The 20,458-nt window shown below is 44.3% G+C and overlaps 2 protein-coding genes across 2 annotated transcripts in view; one reads left to right on the top strand and one right to left on the bottom strand.

Moving 5' to 3' along the window:
• UTP20 (UTP20, small subunit (SSU) processome component, homolog (yeast)) overlaps nt 1–13,065 on the top strand; it is a gene marked incomplete at its 5' end in the record, with an annotated part of 64,726 nt that extends 51,661 nt beyond the window's left edge. The window contains 11 exons of the mRNA XM_010287570.1: nt 608–687; nt 1,412–1,481; nt 2,525–2,707; nt 4,143–4,274; nt 5,719–5,851; nt 6,615–6,814; nt 7,176–7,247; nt 7,993–8,265; nt 8,990–9,116; nt 12,146–12,291; nt 12,653–13,065. Coding sequence (XP_010285872.1) covers nt 608–687; nt 1,412–1,481; nt 2,525–2,707; nt 4,143–4,274; nt 5,719–5,851; nt 6,615–6,814; nt 7,176–7,247; nt 7,993–8,265; nt 8,990–9,116; nt 12,146–12,291; nt 12,653–12,808 — 1,572 coding nt within the window. The remainder of the gene's footprint in view (nt 1–607; nt 688–1,411; nt 1,482–2,524; nt 2,708–4,142; nt 4,275–5,718; nt 5,852–6,614; nt 6,815–7,175; nt 7,248–7,992; nt 8,266–8,989; nt 9,117–12,145; nt 12,292–12,652) is intronic.
• A 458-nt stretch (nt 13,066–13,523) lies between these two features.
• On the bottom strand, nt 13,524–17,771 carry ARL1 (ADP-ribosylation factor-like 1). Its single transcript, XM_010287569.1, has 5 exons — nt 17,637–17,771; nt 16,145–16,226; nt 14,998–15,109; nt 14,098–14,276; nt 13,524–13,897 (listed from the first exon to the last, which is right to left on the bottom strand). Exons 1-5 carry the CDS (start codon nt 17,725–17,727, stop codon nt 13,867–13,869), a joined length of 495 nt encoding a protein of 164 aa, XP_010285871.1. The 5' UTR covers nt 17,728–17,771; the 3' UTR covers nt 13,524–13,866.
• Between the last annotated feature and the right edge of the window lie 2,687 nt (nt 17,772–20,458).

Here is a 20,458-nt window from a genome sequence, read left to right as displayed (position 1 = left end):
CCTAAACCCATTTCCCCTTAATAATCCTTGTTCCTCTTGCTACCTATCTGGCTTTAGTTCTTGTGACTGGTGCCTAGCAGAACCGCAGACCGCTTGCCATGGTGTACCTTCAGAGAGCTGCTCAGCAGCAGTGACACAGTCTCTCCTTTGGAGGCTTTTAGGCCCATGTAGAGGGCCTAAAAAGAGCCTTGCCCTTTTCTGAATCCCAGCAGAAGAGAATTTGGCATAAATCCATGATTCCTTCCCTCTACTTCCTCATTCTTTCCAAGCTAAAAGCAACTGAAAGGCAGAATTGGTTGCTTCATTTCAAGCATTGAGATACAGATGCAGCAGGAGCTGTGTGTAACCAAATAGTGCATTTCCATAGTTACAGGATGAATTTTGAAGGATGCAGAATCTCTCTTAACAGAAGCCTGCGCAAATCACAGTAATACTCTGAAGACTGATCTGGCAGTTGTCAAATGCCTGCAGATCCTGTTCTGGGCACAGAGCTTGAGAGATTCTCAGAAACTTGTTGATCCATCACTAAATTTTCTTCATAACCTTTTTACAAGCTTTCCTGAGTGTTTCTTCTAACTACTCTCTGTTGTTTTTTTTTTCTTTCCAGATTTACTTAAAATATATTCTGGATTACCCCCTTGGTGACAAGCTGAAACCCAATTTGGATTTCATGCTCGCACAACTGGAGTGAGTTTATGTTCCCCACATCTCTGTCAGAACAGAACCTTGTTGCATAAATATGACTTCAGTGGCAACCTTGTGTGCCGAAGGGCTGTTTGTGAGGAGCAGAGGGTGTGGCTGAAGTCTTGATTTTCCGACCTCTAGAACACTTCCCTTTTTCAGAGACAGGCTGTTTGATAAAGCAAGTCCTTCTTTTCCCTGTTTCACAGCTGGTTTTGTTGTCCTTTATCTCTTTGTAAGCAAAGATTCTGTTGTTTGCTTATTGGTTAACCAGCTTCACTGGTTGTGAACCAGGTGGACTGGAAAATCCAGGAAGAATAAGGGAAGGTGCATTTAATGACTGCTGTCCCATGGCAATGGTCTAACTGCAGTTGCAGGCACAGTTGAGATCAACTGTGGAGCAGTGTGCCCAAAACCTCCTGAGCATGACCCCTCCCTTGCTCAAGGTGACAGTAGTTTACCATGTTCCCCAGCACCAAAGCACAGTGCGGCTGTGCTGACTCAAGTTGCCTGAAGCCCCTTTTTGCCTGTTTGTCTCCCTGTGCCCATTCTCTGAGCGATGGAGCTGGTGGGCATGCTGCTTCTCTTCTTCGAAGTATCAGACCAGGTCTGATAGCTGTTGTAGAAAGATCCCTATCAGTGTGTGTTTCTGGCATTGGCCATTCTTGTACATTGTTAGCAGCTTTCTAGAGTTTTAACCCAGCCCTAACCATTAATCATTTCTTTTCAGGTACGAGTATGAAACTGGAAGGGAATCTGCACTGGAGATGATTGCGTACCTCCTTGACATGTTCCCACAGGTAACGAGCACCCCATGGTGTTCCAAGCATCAAGCAGTTACTGCAGCTTCCAGTAACAGCGTTTTCAGAGCACTTTATTTTGGAAGCAGTTGGTAGTTACTGTTATCTCTTATCATGAGCAGAACGTTCACTTATCTCCAAAGAACCTGGCTTTTCCCCAAAAGAGAAATGACATGCTGGAAAGTCTGCAGTACTACTTTATCTAATGTGCTCAGTCTGCAAGTAAAATCAAGCTCTGTCAGCTGGAGTTTGGATAAATTTGATGGTGATTTATGCCAGGAAGAAACACAACTAGTTTAGGAAATGGGGTATGAATAGAAAGTGAAGTCTAGAGTTTTCTCACTGTGGGGATTTTTCAATATTCATGAGAGATAATGTTGACTGAACTGGTATGTGATGTACCATATCTGTTTTGTTGGCCTGACTGAAGAGGGAGGGCTTCTCAGTGGGGTGGATCAAAATGAAAGCTAAAATATAACCATGCATCCATGCAGGATAACATACACAAAATGCTAAGCTGCCTTGAAGTTCTGCAGCTGGAGCTTGACTGAGCATTCAGGAGACTGAGAGAAGTACAATGAAGCAAAAATTTGGGAGGAAGGAAGAGAAATTCTGCACAGTAAGCTGTGCTTCACCACTGCCTGATTAGATTTAGTATCTCGACTTGGTTCCTGGCAACTCTGTAAAGTAGCAAAGAGCTTCTGTCTCTGAGAGAAGGGCCTTTGGGCTGATTGCTTCAGCGCTGCAGGACTTAAGCCTATTTCAGTGAGAGTTGGGCATGAAAATACCTTTTAAAGTTCGACACTCACGTTGCTGTCCAAGGGACATGTTAGCAAGTCAGAGCAGAGCTGAAGCTGCTGTACACTCCCTGTGTGATCCAACAGTTGGATCATCCTGTCCTTTCAGTTCACCTGCCTTGAAGTGGACCCCACTCAGGGCTGACATTGTTCCTGTATGTGGTGCAACAAATACCCCTCCTTTCCCCATTAAATGCCAGAAGCTCCTTGGGTATGTGCAGTTGATTAATGGTTGTTTCTTTCTAGGATCTCCTCCACAAATACTGCGGGCTGTTTTTTCTCTCTCTCTGTATGATGATGATAAATGATGACTCTACAAAATGCAAAAAGATGGCGGCTTTGACATGTAAATCTCTCCTCAGTAAGATAAACAATGAAAAACAAGATCTGATGTTTTCGCTGGTCACAGAGTGGTTTCGCAGCAAGAAGGTACTCTTTGGTCTTCTCACTGACCAGGTCTCAACTCTCTTTGGGGGCTAAGAGGGGAGAGGTTGCTAGTACCAGGGCTGGTGGATTGGTGGGTTCAGTTGTACCTGACTTAGTAGTTCCAGGAGAGGAGTATGGGCAACACTCAGCTTAGAATAAAAGCTCTTTAAAACTGTACCCAGTGCTATAGCTCTTGCTAGTAAGAAGAGCAGGAAATGGTATAGCTTCATAAAGCTGCACAAATGTAGGGAACTGCTGATGCTGTAGGTCAGCCTACAGACTTCCAGGCTGCTTTCTAACAGTTCCTCTTTTGGGTCAGGTATTTTCACCAGGTGTAGTCTTTGCTCAGGTTAAAGATTTAAGCAAATTCCTTGAAGCTCTTCTGATCCCTGTAATTGGCTTTTTGCGCTGTCTTTAGCTCAGACTTTTTTCATTCTGTCGCCAGCAGCTGGAGGGTAGAACATCTAGTCTTACAGAACTCCCATTTTGATCTGGGTGCCTGGGTGTTTAGTTATTCTCAAACTGGACTCAGGTTCTCTCCCTCTACACTAGTAGAGTAAGTTGTCTTTGACATTTCATCATTTTCATCTCTAATATGTTCAGTTCTGTGAGTCACCTGTTGCATTGTGAAGAATCAAAGAGTGCAAAGTAGCCTAGCCCCCAGAGTTTTGCAGCTGGGAACTGGGCTGGGAAAAGCCTCTCAGCATTCAGTTTTAGGGTGTGTTTCCAGGGATAACTTGTGCTGCCAGGCACTTTTGTCCCTAGGCACTTTTGTCCCTAGCTGGCAGTGTCTCCTTTTTCAGTAGTACTCTGAAAACTAGCTTCTCTTGAGATGCTGTTGCTACAAGCAAAAGTAAGATTTGCTACCAGCTCCTGCACATGGGATCCTGTACCTCACACCCCCCTCACTACAAGAAGGACATTGAGTTGCTGGAGCATGTCCAGAGGAGGGCAACGGAGCTGGTGAGGGATCTGGGGAACAAGTCTTACGAGGAGCATCTGAGGGAACTGGGCTTGTATAGCCTGCAGAAAAGGAGGCTGAGGGGAGACCTTATCGCTCTCTACAACTACCTGGAAAGGAGGTTGTAGTGAGGTGGGTGTTGGTCTCTTCTCCCAAGTAATCAGCAACAGGATGAGAAGAAATGGCCTCAAGTTATGCCAGGGGAGGTTTAGATTGGATATGAGGAAAAATTTCTTTACTGAGAGAGTGGTCAAGTATTGGAACAGGCTGCTTAGGGAAGTGGTGGAGTCACCATCAGAGGTGTTCAAAAAACGTGTAGACATGGCACTTTGGGACATGGTTTAGTGGGCATGGTGGTGTTGGGTTGACAGTTGGACTTGATGATCTTAGAGGTCTTTTCCAACATTATTATTCTATGGGAGCTGTAGGATTTGATTATCAAGAAGTAAAAAGGAGTGTTATTCTTTCTGTTGGCAGAGTTCACACAGGAGGTTGGCTGCCCAGGCATGTGGTTTGTTTGTTGAAGTGGAGGGAATAATGTTTGAACGGCGGCTTGAAGCTGTCCTCACCTTGATTGAAAAAGAAATCAACCCAATTAAATTTGAAAATGTAAGTAATTTTTGACATGTGTGAGGTTTGGGGAAAGACAATTAAGAAAATGGGAAGTGTAGGAGAGATTTAACAGTTGGACCTACTGTTTGGGACTGAGGAAAGACAGAAAACACACACATTTGTTCTGAAGGGGACCTCACTGACCTAGAACTATATTTTTTTGTCTGCAAGCCCAAATTTGATGTCATGTGTCCCAGCACAAGGGACTTTTGCAAAGCCACCTGGCCTGAGCCTGTAGCCATACTGTGTAACCAGCAGATATATTGTTCCTTGCCCCAGCTTCTATCAAGATCTCTGTGGGTGGAAGGGTTCTTGAGACAGGCCTCAAGGTTTTGCTTTTTACTTGTATGACTTGGTGAGTTGACAGCATGTAGCAGTATGTATTTTGAGGTAGCTTTCCCTCCTTGTAGTCTTCCCTGTTGGGGAAGGAGGGATTTCTGTTTTTTGTATAAAGTGGAGTTATAAAAACCACTGTCAGAAAGAATGGCAGGGTGCACAGGTAGCACTGGGGTGGTTTAGAATCTGTTTAGTTGGAAAACAGCCTGATGATCACACTGACAACATCTGTTTAACTGGGAAATGCATCTGCTAGCTGCAGAGATTTGTGTAAGTGTGGAAGGTCCAGGAGTGTATCACTTGTGACTGTCTGCTTTGTTCAGTGTTATCTACAGCTTTAACTTACAAAAGAGTTCCCTTCCTGTACCACGGTTTTGTTTTATGGAAAATCTTTTTAGTGCACATGATTAACTCAGACTAACAAGGCTGCCTCAGATTCTGCTTGGCATGTGATAATCCCAAAGGGATCCCAGTCACTGCATCTGGGGAGTGGCCACATATGTTACTAATGCGCAAGGGCAACATGCTGAACAAGAGAGAAGAACCTCGGGGTATGTAAATTGGCAAGAGATGAAAATAAAATACCTGCAGTGAGGAGAAGTTCAGTGTAATCATCCCCTGTGCTGCCACACGTAGGTAAAGCACTGACTAGTTACATCAAGCCAGCTGGTGATTGCAGGCAGAGTTGAGGACCTGAAGGCAATTTAGTAAAACACAGTGCACACAGTGTTGTTGTAACAACTTGGGGCTTCCCAGGTGACACAGGCAAAGCTGTGCTCAGCTTGGCTCTAATAATGAGAATGAAATGTGCACAAATACATGTATATACGTAAATGATACACAATGTGTGTAATTGCTTGCATTTAGAAACCTGTTCCCGTAATGTCTCTATAAAAAACCAAGAAGAATGATTCTAATAGCAATCTCCTGGAGAGGTTCAGTCTCTAGAGGAAATGCTTTAGTGGAGCTACTTCTGTTTATTTCGGGAATTGGGTATAATTCTTCTGTTTCTTTGCAGGATTGATCTGAACTTTACCTAGTAGGGTAAATAAGCACTGTTTTCAAGTTCTCATAAGCATCTTTCTTGACTTGCTGATTTTATTAGATAACTGAAGAGGAGGAGGAGAAGGCTGCAGATAGGCTGCTATTCAGCTTTCTTGTGCTGGTAACAAAGCTAATCACAGAGTGCAACTTGATTCAGTTAACCAAGAACAGTGATGTTGTAAGCAATATCTGGGGTAAGTATCAAGAATTATTATAGCTGTGTTACCAGGAAGATTCTTTGTATGCCGTGTGGTTTTTTGCACCCTAATATAAACCACTGAACTTTGTTGTACAAGGTTTACATGCTTCAGGATGCTAATATATGGCAGTTACTGGGCAGTGAAAGAGATGTTAATGGAAAAGGTTACATAGGATGATGAAAACAAGACACCCTCTTGTCTCAGTTGCTGGCAAGTATTTTCTATTATCCCAAGAGCAAATACTTGCAAACAGTTGCGTGTTTGACCATAATTACATCCTCTTGGATGAAAATGTTCAGTTCTCCTGGGAAGATGAGATTTTCTTGATGAGATCATACATACCAGCCAGCAAGCAATGACACATGGTAATAGTGCTGTAAATACTGTGTGTCTGCCATGATGTTAAGACCTGGAGGTTATTTGAGTCGAGCAATTTCCCTATAAGTGGGACTGTACAATGTCAGGCTGGCTTATTGGCATTTGTTTGGCAATGGCCCTGTCTTTGGATGTTTGGAAGTGCTATGGCTGCATTCAAAGAACTCGTGGTCACTGTGGGGACATTTGGCTACCTGTAGCTTTTTGCCGCGCTCTGCTTTGGCTGGATAGAGTTGCTAAGGAGTCTTTGATTATGTTCTGAGCAGATGAGCACCGTTCATTTCCTTCACCTTTTTATTGTAGCATGTGCTGTGATAATTCTTGGTTCATCTTCTGCTCTCACTGAACCAGCTCCTGTGCTGAAAGGTTTTCTTTCCCCCAGGTCATGTCCAGTCTCACCTATGGTATCCTCACAGCTGGGTCTGGCTGACGGCTACTGAGATCTTTGGCTTGTTGTTTGCATCTTACAAGCCAGAAGATCTTGTCAGCAAGTGGAGGGAAAGGAAGGCAGGGAAGAGGAAAAAAATGTCAGCAGAGCTGTCTGCATCCACAATCTTCTTGACTGCTGAACTGGACAAAAAGGTAGTGTTGTCTGCACTGTGCCTACCTCCCTGCCCATGCCTGTTCCCTGGCTGGGACATAAAAATAGTGTTACAGTTTAGCATGCACATTTCTTGTTTAGTTGCTTGTCTGCTGCCTAATCCTAATCACTTACAGCATTTGAGGAGGTGTCTCTGCTGCTGGGAGGGGGCTTCTCTGGGATCTTATTCTCAGCAGCACAAAGATTTCCCTCTAGGCTGCAAGATGCAGGCAGAAGTTGTGCTGAGCCGATCCCTTGGCCTCCCCTGGGAACTGCCTTTGGTGACTGCAAAACACTGCTTTGAGTTTCTGCTACTGGCTCCCTTTCACGGAGTAGTTTCCTTCTCCCTTTTCCTCTCCCCAGATGAAGGATCTTGTGTTTGCATTCTGCCATCAGCTGCAGTCAAAGTTCTTGGACCTATCTCTGGGAGAGCAGGTAAGAGCAGGAGAAGGTCTGGGGCTGCAGGAGGGCACAGGGCAGGCCCTGGCCCGCGAGGGAGTGTCATGTCCTAGTCACCACAGCAGCACTGCTGGCTGGTGGTGTCAGATGGGGCCAGCTGCTCTGTGCTGAGGGCATCTGAGCAGGTGCATGTCTCAGAGGGACCCAGAAAGTCTGCCTTGTGGTGTCAGCCTGCTGGAAGGGCTGAGGGGTGGCAGGGGCAGAAAGAGGGAGCACTAAAGGAGGGCAGGACTGGGGTCCTTCCTGTCAGGGAGAGTCTGGCTCTGCAGCCCAGACTGGAGTAGGCTGGGCAGCCAGATCCTGGAGCGGGCATTCAGATCTCTGGTGCTGGTTCTCTGCAGCTGCTCTGGAGCCTTGCACTGTTTCCTGGGAGCATCTAGTCCAGCTTTATGCTGTTGCTTGAAGGTCTGACTCCATTGTGAACCTGGTCAGAGATTTCCTTGTGGAGAGCCAGGGGCTGCTAGAGGTGGGGAAGACAAAAGGAGCAGCCCTGCCTTAGGAGGTGCTGGAGCCCAAATGGCATGGTAGCTCATGGGGAAAGATGCTCCCAAACTACAGGAGGATATTGAGGTGGGCCTTCCTGTTAGGAGCAACATGCAGGGGCTGAACCCATTACAGCCTCCTGGGTTGGCCAGTTCCTCTTTCAGATCTAGCCTTGCTCAGGTACTGCTGGTGCTGACACTGGGGGAACCTGCAGTGACTGACTGTTTTTACACTTCAGGTTATAAAGAATTTGCTTTTTGTGGCAAAAGTTGTTTACTTGCTAGCCCCTACCTTAGAAGAAGGTAAAGAGGCTGAAGGAGAACTCAGCTGTGAAGTGGAAGAGCAAGAGGCCTCAGAAGATGAGGAAGAGAAAGACATTTCTGCACAGGGAGAGGGAGAAAGAGAGGACACGGAAGAGAAAGGCCAGCCAGCCACATTGCTATGGTTAATGAAGAAGCTCTCTCTCATGGCAAAGCGAGAAGCAGCATATTCCCCTAAGGTCCCTTTAAAGGTAAGAACAGGGTTAGACCAGCTGCTTTTGATGTGGTAGGCACTTGCACAGCAGAGTGTTGCTCTGGCTTTTTGCTTCCAGGGGACCAGCTGTAGAAGGTGCTGGGACCTGGTGCTGAAGCAAGGATTAGTAGGTGCCAAAGAAACAGCAAGCATTTCAGTTCAGGGTTCTCGTGAAAGGCTTGTGCTAGTTAGTCTGCTGCTTCTTGCTGTTGCTTCCAGCCCTCGGGTGGGGTGGTGGAAGGGTGGGAAGGCCAAAGGCACCAAGCTGAAGGGGACAGAGCACTGCCTTTGAAAGCCCAAGAGTGCTAGGTTTGTGCAGGCAGTGGAATGGCAGTGTGGAGTTACTTGCTAGGAGAAGGGGAGAGTGTGGGAGAGCATCAGGAAAAGCGCTGTGGTTGCCTGTGGTGTGTAGTGACAGAGGCTGAGCTTTCATGTCTTCAGCTGCCTCAGTACAGGACAGTGAGAACAAGCCCGTTCAGAGTGTTAACAGCTGTCAACCCCGTGAAGTCACAGCTCACACGTTTACAGATCTCTTGGGGTTGTCTCATCTAAAGGCTGTACTTGGCTGCAGCAAGACCTCGTAACAGCAGAGAATTTCTGACCGGGGTGTCTGAAACAACGCCTTGTACGTTTAACAGTGAGGCACAGCCCTGTTGCAGCAGTTCAGTTAGGCGGTGTCATTCCATCCTTCCTTATTTCATGTCCCACACATTCATTTTCAGAGAAGCTGCATCTTTAAGTTCCTGGGAGCAATCTCTGTGGACCTGGGGAAAGACAGGATCAAGCCGTACCTCTCAACAATTCTCACCCCTCTGTACAGGGAGTTGAACAGCACCTATGCAGAGCAAGGTAAGTGATTTCCCTCGCAAAGACTAGCAAAGAGGAAAGTGCCAGAGCTCTGCCCCGGCACAAGCACCGCCTGTCATGCCTTTTGCCTTTTGAGGCATAGGTGCCACAATCAGTGAATTTCACCTACTTGCTGTCAAACCAAAATATCAGGAAAGGAGGAGAGTGTTTGACAGCACAAAAGGAACAAAAGTCTACACGTTGACAAAGAAAAAAGATTGGAGTGAAGTTAGGCAGTGTCGCGGGCTGAGCCTTGGCTAGGTGCCAGGTTCCCACCAAAGCTGCTCTATCACTCCCCTTCTCAGCTGGACTGGGGAGAGAAAGTATAATGAGAAGCTCGTGGGTCAAGATAAGGGCAGGGAGAGACTGTTCAGCAATTACCGTCACGGGCAAAACAAACTCAACTTGGGGAAATCAGTTTAATTTATTGCCAATCAAATCAGAGTAGGATGAGAACTGAAACCAAGTCTTAAAACACCTTCCCCTGACCCCTCCCTTCTTCCCAGGCTCAATTTCGCTCTCAATTTTCTCTACCTCCTTTCCCCAAGTGGCACAAGAGGACGGGGAATGGGTGTTGTGGTCAGTTCATCACACGTTGTTTCTGCCGCTCCTTCCCCCACAGGAGCAGGACTCCTCACACCCTTCCCCTGCTCCAGCCTGGGGTTCCTCCCATGGGAGAGTCTTCCACGAATTTCTCCAACCTGAGGCCTTCCCACAGGCTGCAGTTTTTCATGAACTGCTCCAGCTTGGGTCCCGCACAGGGTCCACAGGTTCTGTCAAGAATCTTTTCCAGTGCGGGCCTCCCACAGGGTCACAGCCTCCTTCAGGCATCCACCTGCTCCGAGATGGGGTCCTCCCTGGGCTGCACGTGGAGATCTGCTCCACTATGGAGCATCATGGGCTGCAGGGGCACAGCCAGCCTCACCATGGTCTTCACCAGGAGCTGCAGGGGAATCTCTGCTCTGGCACCTGGAGCACCTCCTGCCCTCCTTCTGCTCTGACCTTGGTCTCTGCAGAGCTGTTGCTCTCACGTATTCTCACTCCTCTCTCCAGCTGCAATTGCTGCATGCTGGTTTTTTTACCCCTTCTTGAGTATGCTATCCCAGAGGTGCTACCACTATCGCTGATGGGCTTGGCCTTGGCCAGCAATGGGTCCATCTTGGAGCCAGCTGGCACTGGCTGGGTCAGACCCAGGAGAAGCTTCTAGCAGCTTCTCACAGAAGCCACCCCTGCAGCCTCCCTGCTTCCAAAGCCTTGCTACACAAACCCAGTACAGGCAGGCTCCTACATGCACGTGGGTAAAGCTTGAGCACGTGCTGTAGTGAAAAAAGTGTAGTAATCAAGGGTGGATGGTGGCAAGACTCATGGCATCCTTGCTGAGAAGAGGAAGAGAGTGGGTGGTAAGGAAGCCAGAACACGGCTGTTGCTAACCGCCATTCTTTTTGAATTACAGTGCTAGATCTGCTGTGAGGCTCAGGGGCATGAAGATCCATGCCCTATGGTTAAAGTATGTTTCAGTTTTAATGTAAAACACGGTGTGTTTTACAGCAGCTCGTGTTACTGTAGAGCAAGGGACTGTACAAGCTGGAATCACCAACTTGATGTTTTCCCCAAACTCCCCCTTTTGAAATAGAGAAAATGACCTTTAGTGTGTGCCATGTCTGCACAGCAACTGAAAGTAACCTCTGCAGGCAGGGGGAGGAAGCTGTCTGCTGCGGGAAAGCCGCACGCAGTGTGTGCAGGCAGGCGTACACCCATGGAGCTGTGCACAGAACTTCTCCCTTCCTCCTAAATGAGTGCGGGTCACCCTGTCCCGCTGGATACTACCTGAGCAACACCACTTGTTTCTCCCTGGAGATCCGTGTTTGTTTAAAAGCTCTTAACAAGTCATGCCTGGTGGGGGAAAAGCAAACAAACCAACTTCCCATTTAACGTGAGAGACTCTTGGCTTAAGAGCAAGACACTGATGTTTAGATAGTTCATGAAAATGTGTTAAGTCAAGTCAGTCAAACAAAATCCAATGTCAGGAAAAGAACAGACGACAAACCAAAAAGAGTTATATTACTCTAAATCTGTTTACATATACCTATACTCTAAATATATAAATGCCATGAAAATGCAGCATGCAGCACTGGGTCTCCACATCTTGGAAAGGATACAAAGGAACTGAAAAAACTTGGAGGAGGGCAGTAGCAGTGTTCTAGGTAAGCAACAAGTTGCCTGGGCTACCATTTGTGTTTTAGCTAAGCAAGTAAGAGATCTGGAAAAGATACATTAGAGATTGACAGTATTGCAAGTGGATAAAGATCAACTTTTTGCTTTCTCTGCCAGCACAAGAACCAGAGGCCTTCAAATGATTTTTCAGAATAACTGCAGAGATGGTTTTTCACATGATAGGGGGTGTAAGCCCAGGGAACTTGTCACTGAAGGTTGTTAGTGGAGGCAAGCAGCTTATACAAGCTTCTCTGGAGTCTGTACAAGGACTTGGAAGAGGGATCTGTTGGAAGACTGAGGGAAACATTTGCCCTGCTCTCAGTTTTCCTGTAGCATCTCTTTGTAGCCTTTTTTTCCCTCCCAGTATGTGGTTGTTTTTTTTTTTTTTTCCTTTCAGTGATTGTAGGTAAGTAATCCTAACCATTAAGCCATCCCTTATTGTGCATACTGGAGAGATGCTGACTGACAAGGCTGGAATCATCTCTGTTTCCAATAAAGCCTATTCCAAAAGAGCCCTGGCAGCTATATACAGCAAGCCACTTTTAATAACCTCTGGGATGCCATTATCCTTCTAAAAAAACCTTTTGCCTCTCAGAAGCATTATTTTTTGTTTGCCTGTGTGAAGCACCACTTGTGGTCCTCTGCAAAAGCTGGTGAAGAACAAGCAGGTTTCACAAGCTCCTTTGCTCTGGTTTCCACAGTATATTGGGCAAGATGAATCAGTACAGCCATCCATTAGTAAAGAGCAATCCTTACTGGGCTCTTGGCTTTCATTCCATATGCTGAAAAGATTAAGCGAGTTAATTTTTTTTTATTAGATCCAACACTGAAGAACCTTTCCCAAGAAATCATAGAACTGCTCAAGAAGTTAGTTGGACTGGAGGCTTTTTCACTTGCCTTTTCTTCGGTGCAGAAACAGGCCAATCAGAAAAGAGCTATGAGGAAAAAGCAGAGGGCTTTGCAGGTAAGAAAGATTCTGTTTTCTCTTCTGGGAAGAAGACTTAGGGTTTCCCCAAAGGCTTGAGAGGTGACTGGGAAGGTGAGTTTGAGGGAGAACTTCATCCTGAAGTGGGACAGTTTTCATTGTTTCATTTCTGAAACTTCACAAGAAGATGTTTAAGGTCAGCCTCTTGGGGAAGTTCTGGCTGACAGTGATGCTGTGCGTTCCCGCGCGCCTGGGGAGCAGTGGCAAGCCTGGGCACAGCAGCTGGAAATAATACCCTCAGTTCTGAGGAGCCTAAAGCAATCCTGTGCATTGTCTTACCAGTTTCTTAGGAAGTACCTGATGTTAGTTGTAACTAAACAAACATATTGTTTTTCACTAGGTTGTAGCAAACCCCGACATTGCTGCAAGGAGGAAGCTGAAGAGACATAAGAATAAAGTGGAAACCAGGAAGAGAAAAATAGAATCCCTGCGCCCTACATACAAAGCCAAGAGACCTCGAAGTCATGCACTGAAAGACTTAGCAATGGTGGAATGAAAAGGCTTTTCCTTCCTGGAGGATTAATTTATAAAAAGTCATTTCAAGCTAAAGAACTAGTTACAGTTTAAAAAAAAAAAGTATTTGCATATTTTAATTGTATGTATTAGTATTTTTTCATGTCCTCTTTTTCCTCTAGGATCTTAAATAAAAGCTTTTCAATTTTTTTCCAAACCTGTATATTTACCAGAGCATGTACAGTTGAATGGACAACCACCATGCTCTTTTATATTAAATTTTACTTCATTTTTAGAAGATGGGTTATGTGATGACTGCATTTATGCCTATGAATATCCAAGCTCCTGGAGGGAAAAGAATCTGCCTCCTGACCTTGAGTTGTCTAGCAGTTTCTGCAGCTATACTGAGCAACTTAACTGTCATTTCTGGCTAAGCTGAGAGTATGGCAGTAACACCTCGTGAAGGTGGAAGTTTAATTCAGATTATGGCCCTGGCCCATCAGGGCAGTAGGTGGCTATTGACATTTATTTTCCTTTCAGAAAACCAATGCTGTGCTAGCAGCTAGAACGAAGGTATTTATCTCTGTTGCTGTGCTTTACTGTAACATTGTATCCATGCTGAAGGATTCTCAAGTATAACATCATCAGCTCAAGGAAACCTCTTTTAAACGTTCAGCTACGTGGCTGTTGGAAGTGGCAGCAGTTGGACTTGTTCCTGTAAGCAAGCAGCCTCTAGCAAGCAACACACCCCTGCGTACAGCTGACAGTTCCAGATTTTATTAGTGTTTTAATTACACGAATATAGTAGCCACTCAAACTTAAAAGCACCAAAGGAGAGGGGAACAAAAAAACCTTTCCCAGCCAGTAAGACTTTCATACAAATTAACATTAAGTACATCCTTTAAACAGAAAGAAATAGAGTATCATAATGTACACAGACAGTCACTTGGTTCAGTTTTACAATTCAAGAGCGGCATCCACATTACAGGAGTCAAACTCAAATCTGTCCTATTTACAAGTATTTGTGGCCTGAAAATACTTGACTGCAGAAAGAGGGATGTTGGATATAGCTGAAACTTCTTTGCAATGGTCAGCTTTGTGTCACTGCCTGCTCTTCAAGGCCTCCACCAACCTAGGAAAAAGGTTAAGTCAGTCTACTGAAAAGTCATTTCAGTTATGGTGAAATACTTTCAGGAGAAAGCTACTCTTTCATCTGATGGGGAATCTTCTCTTTTATGTCAGACAGACTTTCCACAGATCCTGTCTTCAAAATAAAAAATACAGTAAAAGATATTTTTCTAATGAAGTGAGCATAATTGGACTGTTACTCACCATTCCATTGCTTCATCAAGCCCTGTGCCTTTAGTTGCAGAGGTTTTGAATATCTGCCATTTTCGGTCCTTCAAAGCCGGTAAGCCAAGTGCGTTTGCCATTTCTGTGGGAGTCATGGCCTGTTCCATGTCCTGCTTATTTGCAAACACCACCAAGATGGCTTTCTTCAACTCTTCTTCCTAAAAAAAGGGGAAGCATGCAAGCTGTTGCAGACTTTTACCGAATTTATTTAAGCAGAGAAAAACCCATAGAATGAAAAGACACTTCAGCAGCTCTCATAATAATTTTCAGTTTGCCCATTTCTGTTCTTTCTTTAGAAAATTCTTCAATGAAAGAATGGTATTTACTTTACTTTCAATTCCAGCCTGAAACCACACAGGAGCAATTTCAAAACATGACTGCTTGTGCCTGTTACATTATCAAACAAGTTGATAGTTGGATTTAACAAGGCATATCAAAGAGCTTGTACGAATTTTGGGAGGAAAAAAATAAAATGAAGTTTTGCTCAACCCATGTTCTTACTCCTATTACCTTGTTCTACATACATTCTTCAGCTTCAGAACATAGTAGGATACTAATTACTGTTAATCCTTCAGGGCCTGATTTTGCCACCACTGAAGTACTGAGCAGCTGTCCTTGCAGACAGATAAATTTTCACGTGACTAACCTTACATGTAGTAAGTTACATGTAACTATCTTACTGCCCAGACGATGCTGCACAAAACTCTGAAATATCTGCAGCGCATTTAGTGCTTTTCAGTCAGAAGTGCACGAGCCTATTCTGAGGGCTGAAGCTTGACAAATTAAGTTGAGCTTCACTGAATCAAATGTCACAGTTGCTCCAAAAAGATGGTCTCAATTTCTGTTCTACTGATATGATAGCCATCCTTGTTTTCTTACCTCTAACATAGCAACAAGCTCTGATTTTGAAGTGCCAATTCTGTCTCGATCACAGCTGTCCACTACATAAATGACTGCATCTGTATTTGAATAGTAACACCTCCAGTACGGCCTGCAGAAGAAAGATAAGTTCCAGTCATATAATCTGCACTTTAGCAGTGCTTTTTAGCCAGATAATGAAAACCAGATTACCCAGAGGAAGTAAAAACCGTCTCTGGGGTGAAAGGCCCCAGGAAGCAAGTAGAAGACATCTTCAAAAGGCTACAAAAAAGAACAGCCAATGCACATACTTTCAATAGCGGGGCGGGGTGGGGGTGGGGTGGCAGCTTGAAAACAGAAAGGACAGAAATGCTGGGGACAGATTTATGTGGGAATCAGCCTGTGGGACATCAGATGCATAACCAAGGGACAGTGAAGCAAAGGAAGTTTAAACACACAACCTTCTGACACAGATAATCATGGTCACCAGAGGAATCTTAAATGACTAATTCAGACAGGCAAGTAATTAACAAGGATCAAAACAAACCACCTTTTTCAGAATTACCTTACTGAAACTGAAGAGGGAAGGAACCTGCACCTTACTAACTGCGCCTTACTTATTAACTAACTACACTGAACCTTGCTACCTAGCATTCAAAAAGGAAGAATGAAAAGATCATACGGGGTACTGAAGAGATTGCTACAATTATGCATATAATGACTCATTACAAAACTTGTAAAGCTCACTAAGAAAATTAGCATCTGTATCTAAATTCAAGTCCCCAGCTTTGAATTCTTAAGAATATTTAAATATTTAGCATCTGTATCTAAATTCAAGTCCGCAGCTTTGCATTCTTAAGAGTATTTAAATATCTTTTTGGGTTTACATCACTCACTTCCCTCTTTCTCAGAATGCTACACAATTGCCTACTACACAAGTAAGCTCAGTTTTCAAAGCAAAACTGCACACAAGTGAAAACATTCACTTGTTTCTTTCCCATCTGCAGTCCAAAACAGGTCTAACTGAATTCTGTCACATGAAAGTGCTGTCCTGATGATGGGCAGTTTTTAAAACCCATTTTCAGAAGTGCCATCCATGAGAATTCCAAGAACTTAGCACTTTTTAGAGAAGTTTAATTGTATCTTTTGATTTTAAGAGATCTATTACCTTATGCTCGTCTGTCCTCCCAAGTCCCAGACTTGAAATTTCAGATTTTTGTATGTCACTGTCTCAACATTGAAGCCAATGGCTGAAAGAAAGTTAAACAATTTCACTGTTGGTGATTTTTCTTTATTTTTCTGAAGAACATTACAGCACTTGGTTTAAAATTTTTAGGCCTAAAAATTCTCAGTAGCTACATAATGAAGTTTATGCCCTTTGTGAAGTTAACCCAACAAACATTTATGGCTCAAAATAATGCAGTAATGCTTTTCTCTGAACAATAAAAAATGCACTGTAAACATATTATAGAGATTTGTAACAAATGCTAAAGTTGTTAAAAATGCACAGAAGTGTGCCTGAAATCACCAAAAGAAACAGAGCAAGGGTTAAAGGAATGGCCTATTTTGACAACCAAATTGATAATTTGGTAATTCCTTTTCCTGCCAGCCGAAGAGAAACACAACACAGGGAAGTGAATGATGGTTGCAGACTGCCTAAAACTCAGAGGAAATCACCAAAAGAAACAGAGCAAGGGTTAAAGGAATGGCCTATTTTGACAACCAAATTGATAATTTGGTAATTCCTTTTCCTGCCAGCTGAGAGAAACACAACACAGGGAAGTGAACGATGGTTGCAGACTGCCTAAAACTCAGAGAGGCTGAAATAGGCAGAACTCTCAGGCAAAAGGATGGTGGCATAGTAAACTGCTGGCTTCAAAAAGGTAAAAAAGACCTGACCAAAGTCAGTTTATGGTGGCCGTTCAGGAGGAACCCAAAAGACATGACAGGGAATCCAAAGCCAAGTGCCCCTTGTCCTTCACGTTACACGAGTGATTCTAGCCAGACCACCTGGGCACACACATTGGGATGTTTGTCCTGGGTGGGTATGGCTGCGTGAATGCTAAGACAATTGGTGAAATCAGTTACATTTTTTAAAATAAGCATCATGTCCTTCCATGACATCTCACATTGAGTTTTGTTACACTTCCTACATAAAGTTAAACCACCTGATTTCTTCTTCTCTGTGTTAAACAGAAATGTTTATATAACAAACTGAAGACCCTTGTCAAAAAAATAAGAAATTAAATAGGTATGATTCACTGGCACCACCCTATGTAATATTTTTTCTTGTACAACAATAATGATCTCTGGAATTTGCATTATAGCTATATTTCGAGACAAAAGACTTATACAGTCAACGGTTATCACTTACTGAACATTTACCTATCATGAAAAGCCTGCCAAATCATGGTAACAATCTTAAGGTCAAATACTTTTTGCATTCATCAGGGCAGCATAAAATATTCCTTTACGTAGCACTTCTGTAGCACGCTGTAATACCATTACACAAGAAAGTTCTTAAATACAACAGTGCAAGGCTCCCACAATGGAAGGTCCTTTTGTTTACGACAAAAGCGTGTAGCGAGTTCAGCTGACAAAGCTTACGTGTTAGAGCTACAGGTAAATCAGGTGTTTTCACTAAGGGACTGACCACTTACTTGGAATGGTGGTAACAACTTCTCCAACTTGTAACCTGTAGAGAATCGTCGTTTTTCCTGCTCCATCCAGTCCCAGGATGAGTATCCTCATCTCTCGAGTTCCAAACAAACTGGAAAAGATTGTGGAGAAAAAGCCCCCTACAAAGAACAGAAAGGTGTTTGGATGTCAGCTAGCAATACGGAGGATATGGAAAGGCTGACAGACTGACCTCGTTCCTTACAGTAAGGAACAATATGTTTCTTTTCTCCAGTGAAAACAGACAAGTTCATGTTGTTGCCCAGATACCTGTGTGCTGAACCACGTTACATCTTCCTGGTTTTATGCTGCTATTTTACAATAGCTCAATCCAGCAAAATCATGTTGCAGCAGCATCAAGCTTCCCCACTGCGGTTAGGATTTTTTTTCCTTTTCTCTCACTTGTCAAAATCTGAGCCAACTTCTTTTTTGTTTGTATCGGACTCTATCTTTTCAATGCAAGAGACTATACAACGACACACTGAAGCACATTAATGCTATAATGAATTCTAGGAGCTGATTTTAAATGCCACATTTATACTTTTTTCTTTTTTTCCAAAACTGCCTTGCCCCAACATCTCAATCTGTAAATACATGTGAGAGTACTTCTGACCAGGCTAATATGTGATTTGTGCCTATCAGATGTTTAAGTGTAGAAAGAATACTAATGTTCCAAGCCAGTAACAATGACATTTTTTCCAATGATTTTTGTAACAAATATATCTAACGCTAAATAATAATTTTGTAAACCCAACTAAACCCTGTAAGAGGCAATCATAGAATCACAGAATCATTACGGTTCGAAAAGACTCTTAAGATCATCAGGTCCAACAGTCAACCCAACACCACCATGCCCACTAAACCATGTACCAAAGTGCCATGCCTGCACGTTTTTTTGAACAATTCCACTGATGGTGACTCCACCACCTCGCTGGGCAGCCTGTTCCAATGCTTGAACACTCCACTCTTTCAATAAAGAAATTTTTCCTAATATCCAGTCTAAATCTCCCTCGGAGCAACTTGAGGCCATCTCCTCTCGTCCTATCACTAGTTACTGAAACAGAAAATAAGCTAGAATCATATTTGATAAATATATCACAGAGGAGACAAATTAGAGAAGGTTTGCAACTGAAATGTTATTAAAAGAGGTTGTGATAAAAAATTATTCCATGCGTTTGCCTTTCTAGGCACCTGTAATGCCTTTCCAGGGAAAGGAGATGGCAATGAGCTGCACGGTGATGCACAAAAAGGAATTCAAACTGTTAACAGGTTGCTTTACTTCTCCTAAGCCCATCCCATCACAGAAGCCACACACACTACAGACCTGGAAAACAGAGAGAAGGTATTAAGGGACCATCTGTTGCCAGTTTGCATAGTGCTGCTCAAGGCACTGTTGTTTACTGAAAGATAGGCAAATAAACTTAACAGAACCAAGCTCTAAAAGGTATTTCAACAGAAACATTTCAAGTAGAAGGCTACTGTGTTAAGTATGTTAAGATCCATGTAGGCCTAAGAGATGGTAACTCTTTCCCCTCAAACACTCAGTAACTTTGCATACTGCCAGACACCCCTCATTCCCTGTTTTTATATTCTGATGTGTTTTTCCCACACTAAAACACTGTTCAAATACCATCTTTAGTAAGACAGATTGTATCGGTTTGTGTGACAAGGTTTTGGTAGTGGGAGGGCTGCAGGGGTGGCTTCTGTGATAAGCTGCTGTGTCTGACAAAAGCCAGTGCCAGCCGGCTCCAAGATGGACCTGCTGCTGGCCAAGGCTGAGTCCATCAGCGATGGTGGTAGCACCTCTGGGATAGCAGAGTTAAGAAAGGGAAAAAAAACCATGCAACAGCAATTGCAGCTGGAGAGAGGAGTGAGAATACGTGAGAGCAACAGCTCTGCAGACACCAAGGTCAGTGAAGAAGGAGGGGGAGGAGGTGCTCCAGGTGCCAGAGCAGAGATTCCCCTGCAGCTCCTGGTGAAGACCATGGTGAGGCAGGCTGTGCCCCTGCAGCCCATGGAGCTCCATGGTGGAGCAGATCTCCACGTACAGCCCAGGGAAGACCCCACGCCAGAGCAGGTGGATGCCGGAAGGAGGCTGTGACCCTGTGGGAAGCCCACGCTGGAACAGGCTCCTGGCAGAACCTGTGGCCCCATGGAGAGAAGACCCCAGGCTGGAGCAGGTTTGCTAGCAGGACTTGTGGCCCTGCAGGGGACCCAGGCTGGAGCAGTTCATGAAGAAGTGCTCATGAAAACCTGTGGGAAAGCCACATGTTGGAGAAATTCGTGGAGGATTGTCTCCCATGGGAGGGACCCCATGCTGAAACAGGGGGAGGGTGTGAGGAATCCTGCACCTGAGGAGGAAGGAGCGTCAGAAACAACGTGTGATGAATTGACCACAACCCCTGTTCCGCATCCCCCTGTGCTCCTTGGGGAGAGGAAGTAGAGAAAATCGAGAGTGAAGTTTAGCCCAGGAAGAAGGGAGGGGTCAGGGCAAGGTGTTTTAAGATTTTGTTTCAGTTACGCTACTTTGATTTGATTGGTAGTAAATTGAAACTAATTTCCCCAAGTCGAATCTGTTTTGCCCGTGACAGTAATTGCTGAACGATCTTTCCCTGCCCTTATCTTGACACATAAGCTTCTCGTTATACTCTCTCCCCCCAGCTGAGGAGGGGCGTGACAGAGCAGCTTTGGTGGGGACCTGGCATCCAGCCAGGGTCAACCCACCACATAGATTTATGTTAATCACTTAACCGCCTAAATTCAGAACCTCATACTATCCCTCTACTTTACTTACTATGCTACAAAA

This window comes from Phaethon lepturus, unplaced genomic scaffold (genome assembly GCF_000687285.1).
Source record: "Phaethon lepturus isolate BGI_N335 unplaced genomic scaffold, ASM68728v1 scaffold1045, whole genome shotgun sequence".
In the NCBI taxonomy this organism is placed as follows: Eukaryota; Metazoa; Chordata; class Aves; order Phaethontiformes; family Phaethontidae; genus Phaethon; species Phaethon lepturus.
This window is presented reverse-complemented; position numbering and strand designations above follow the sequence as displayed.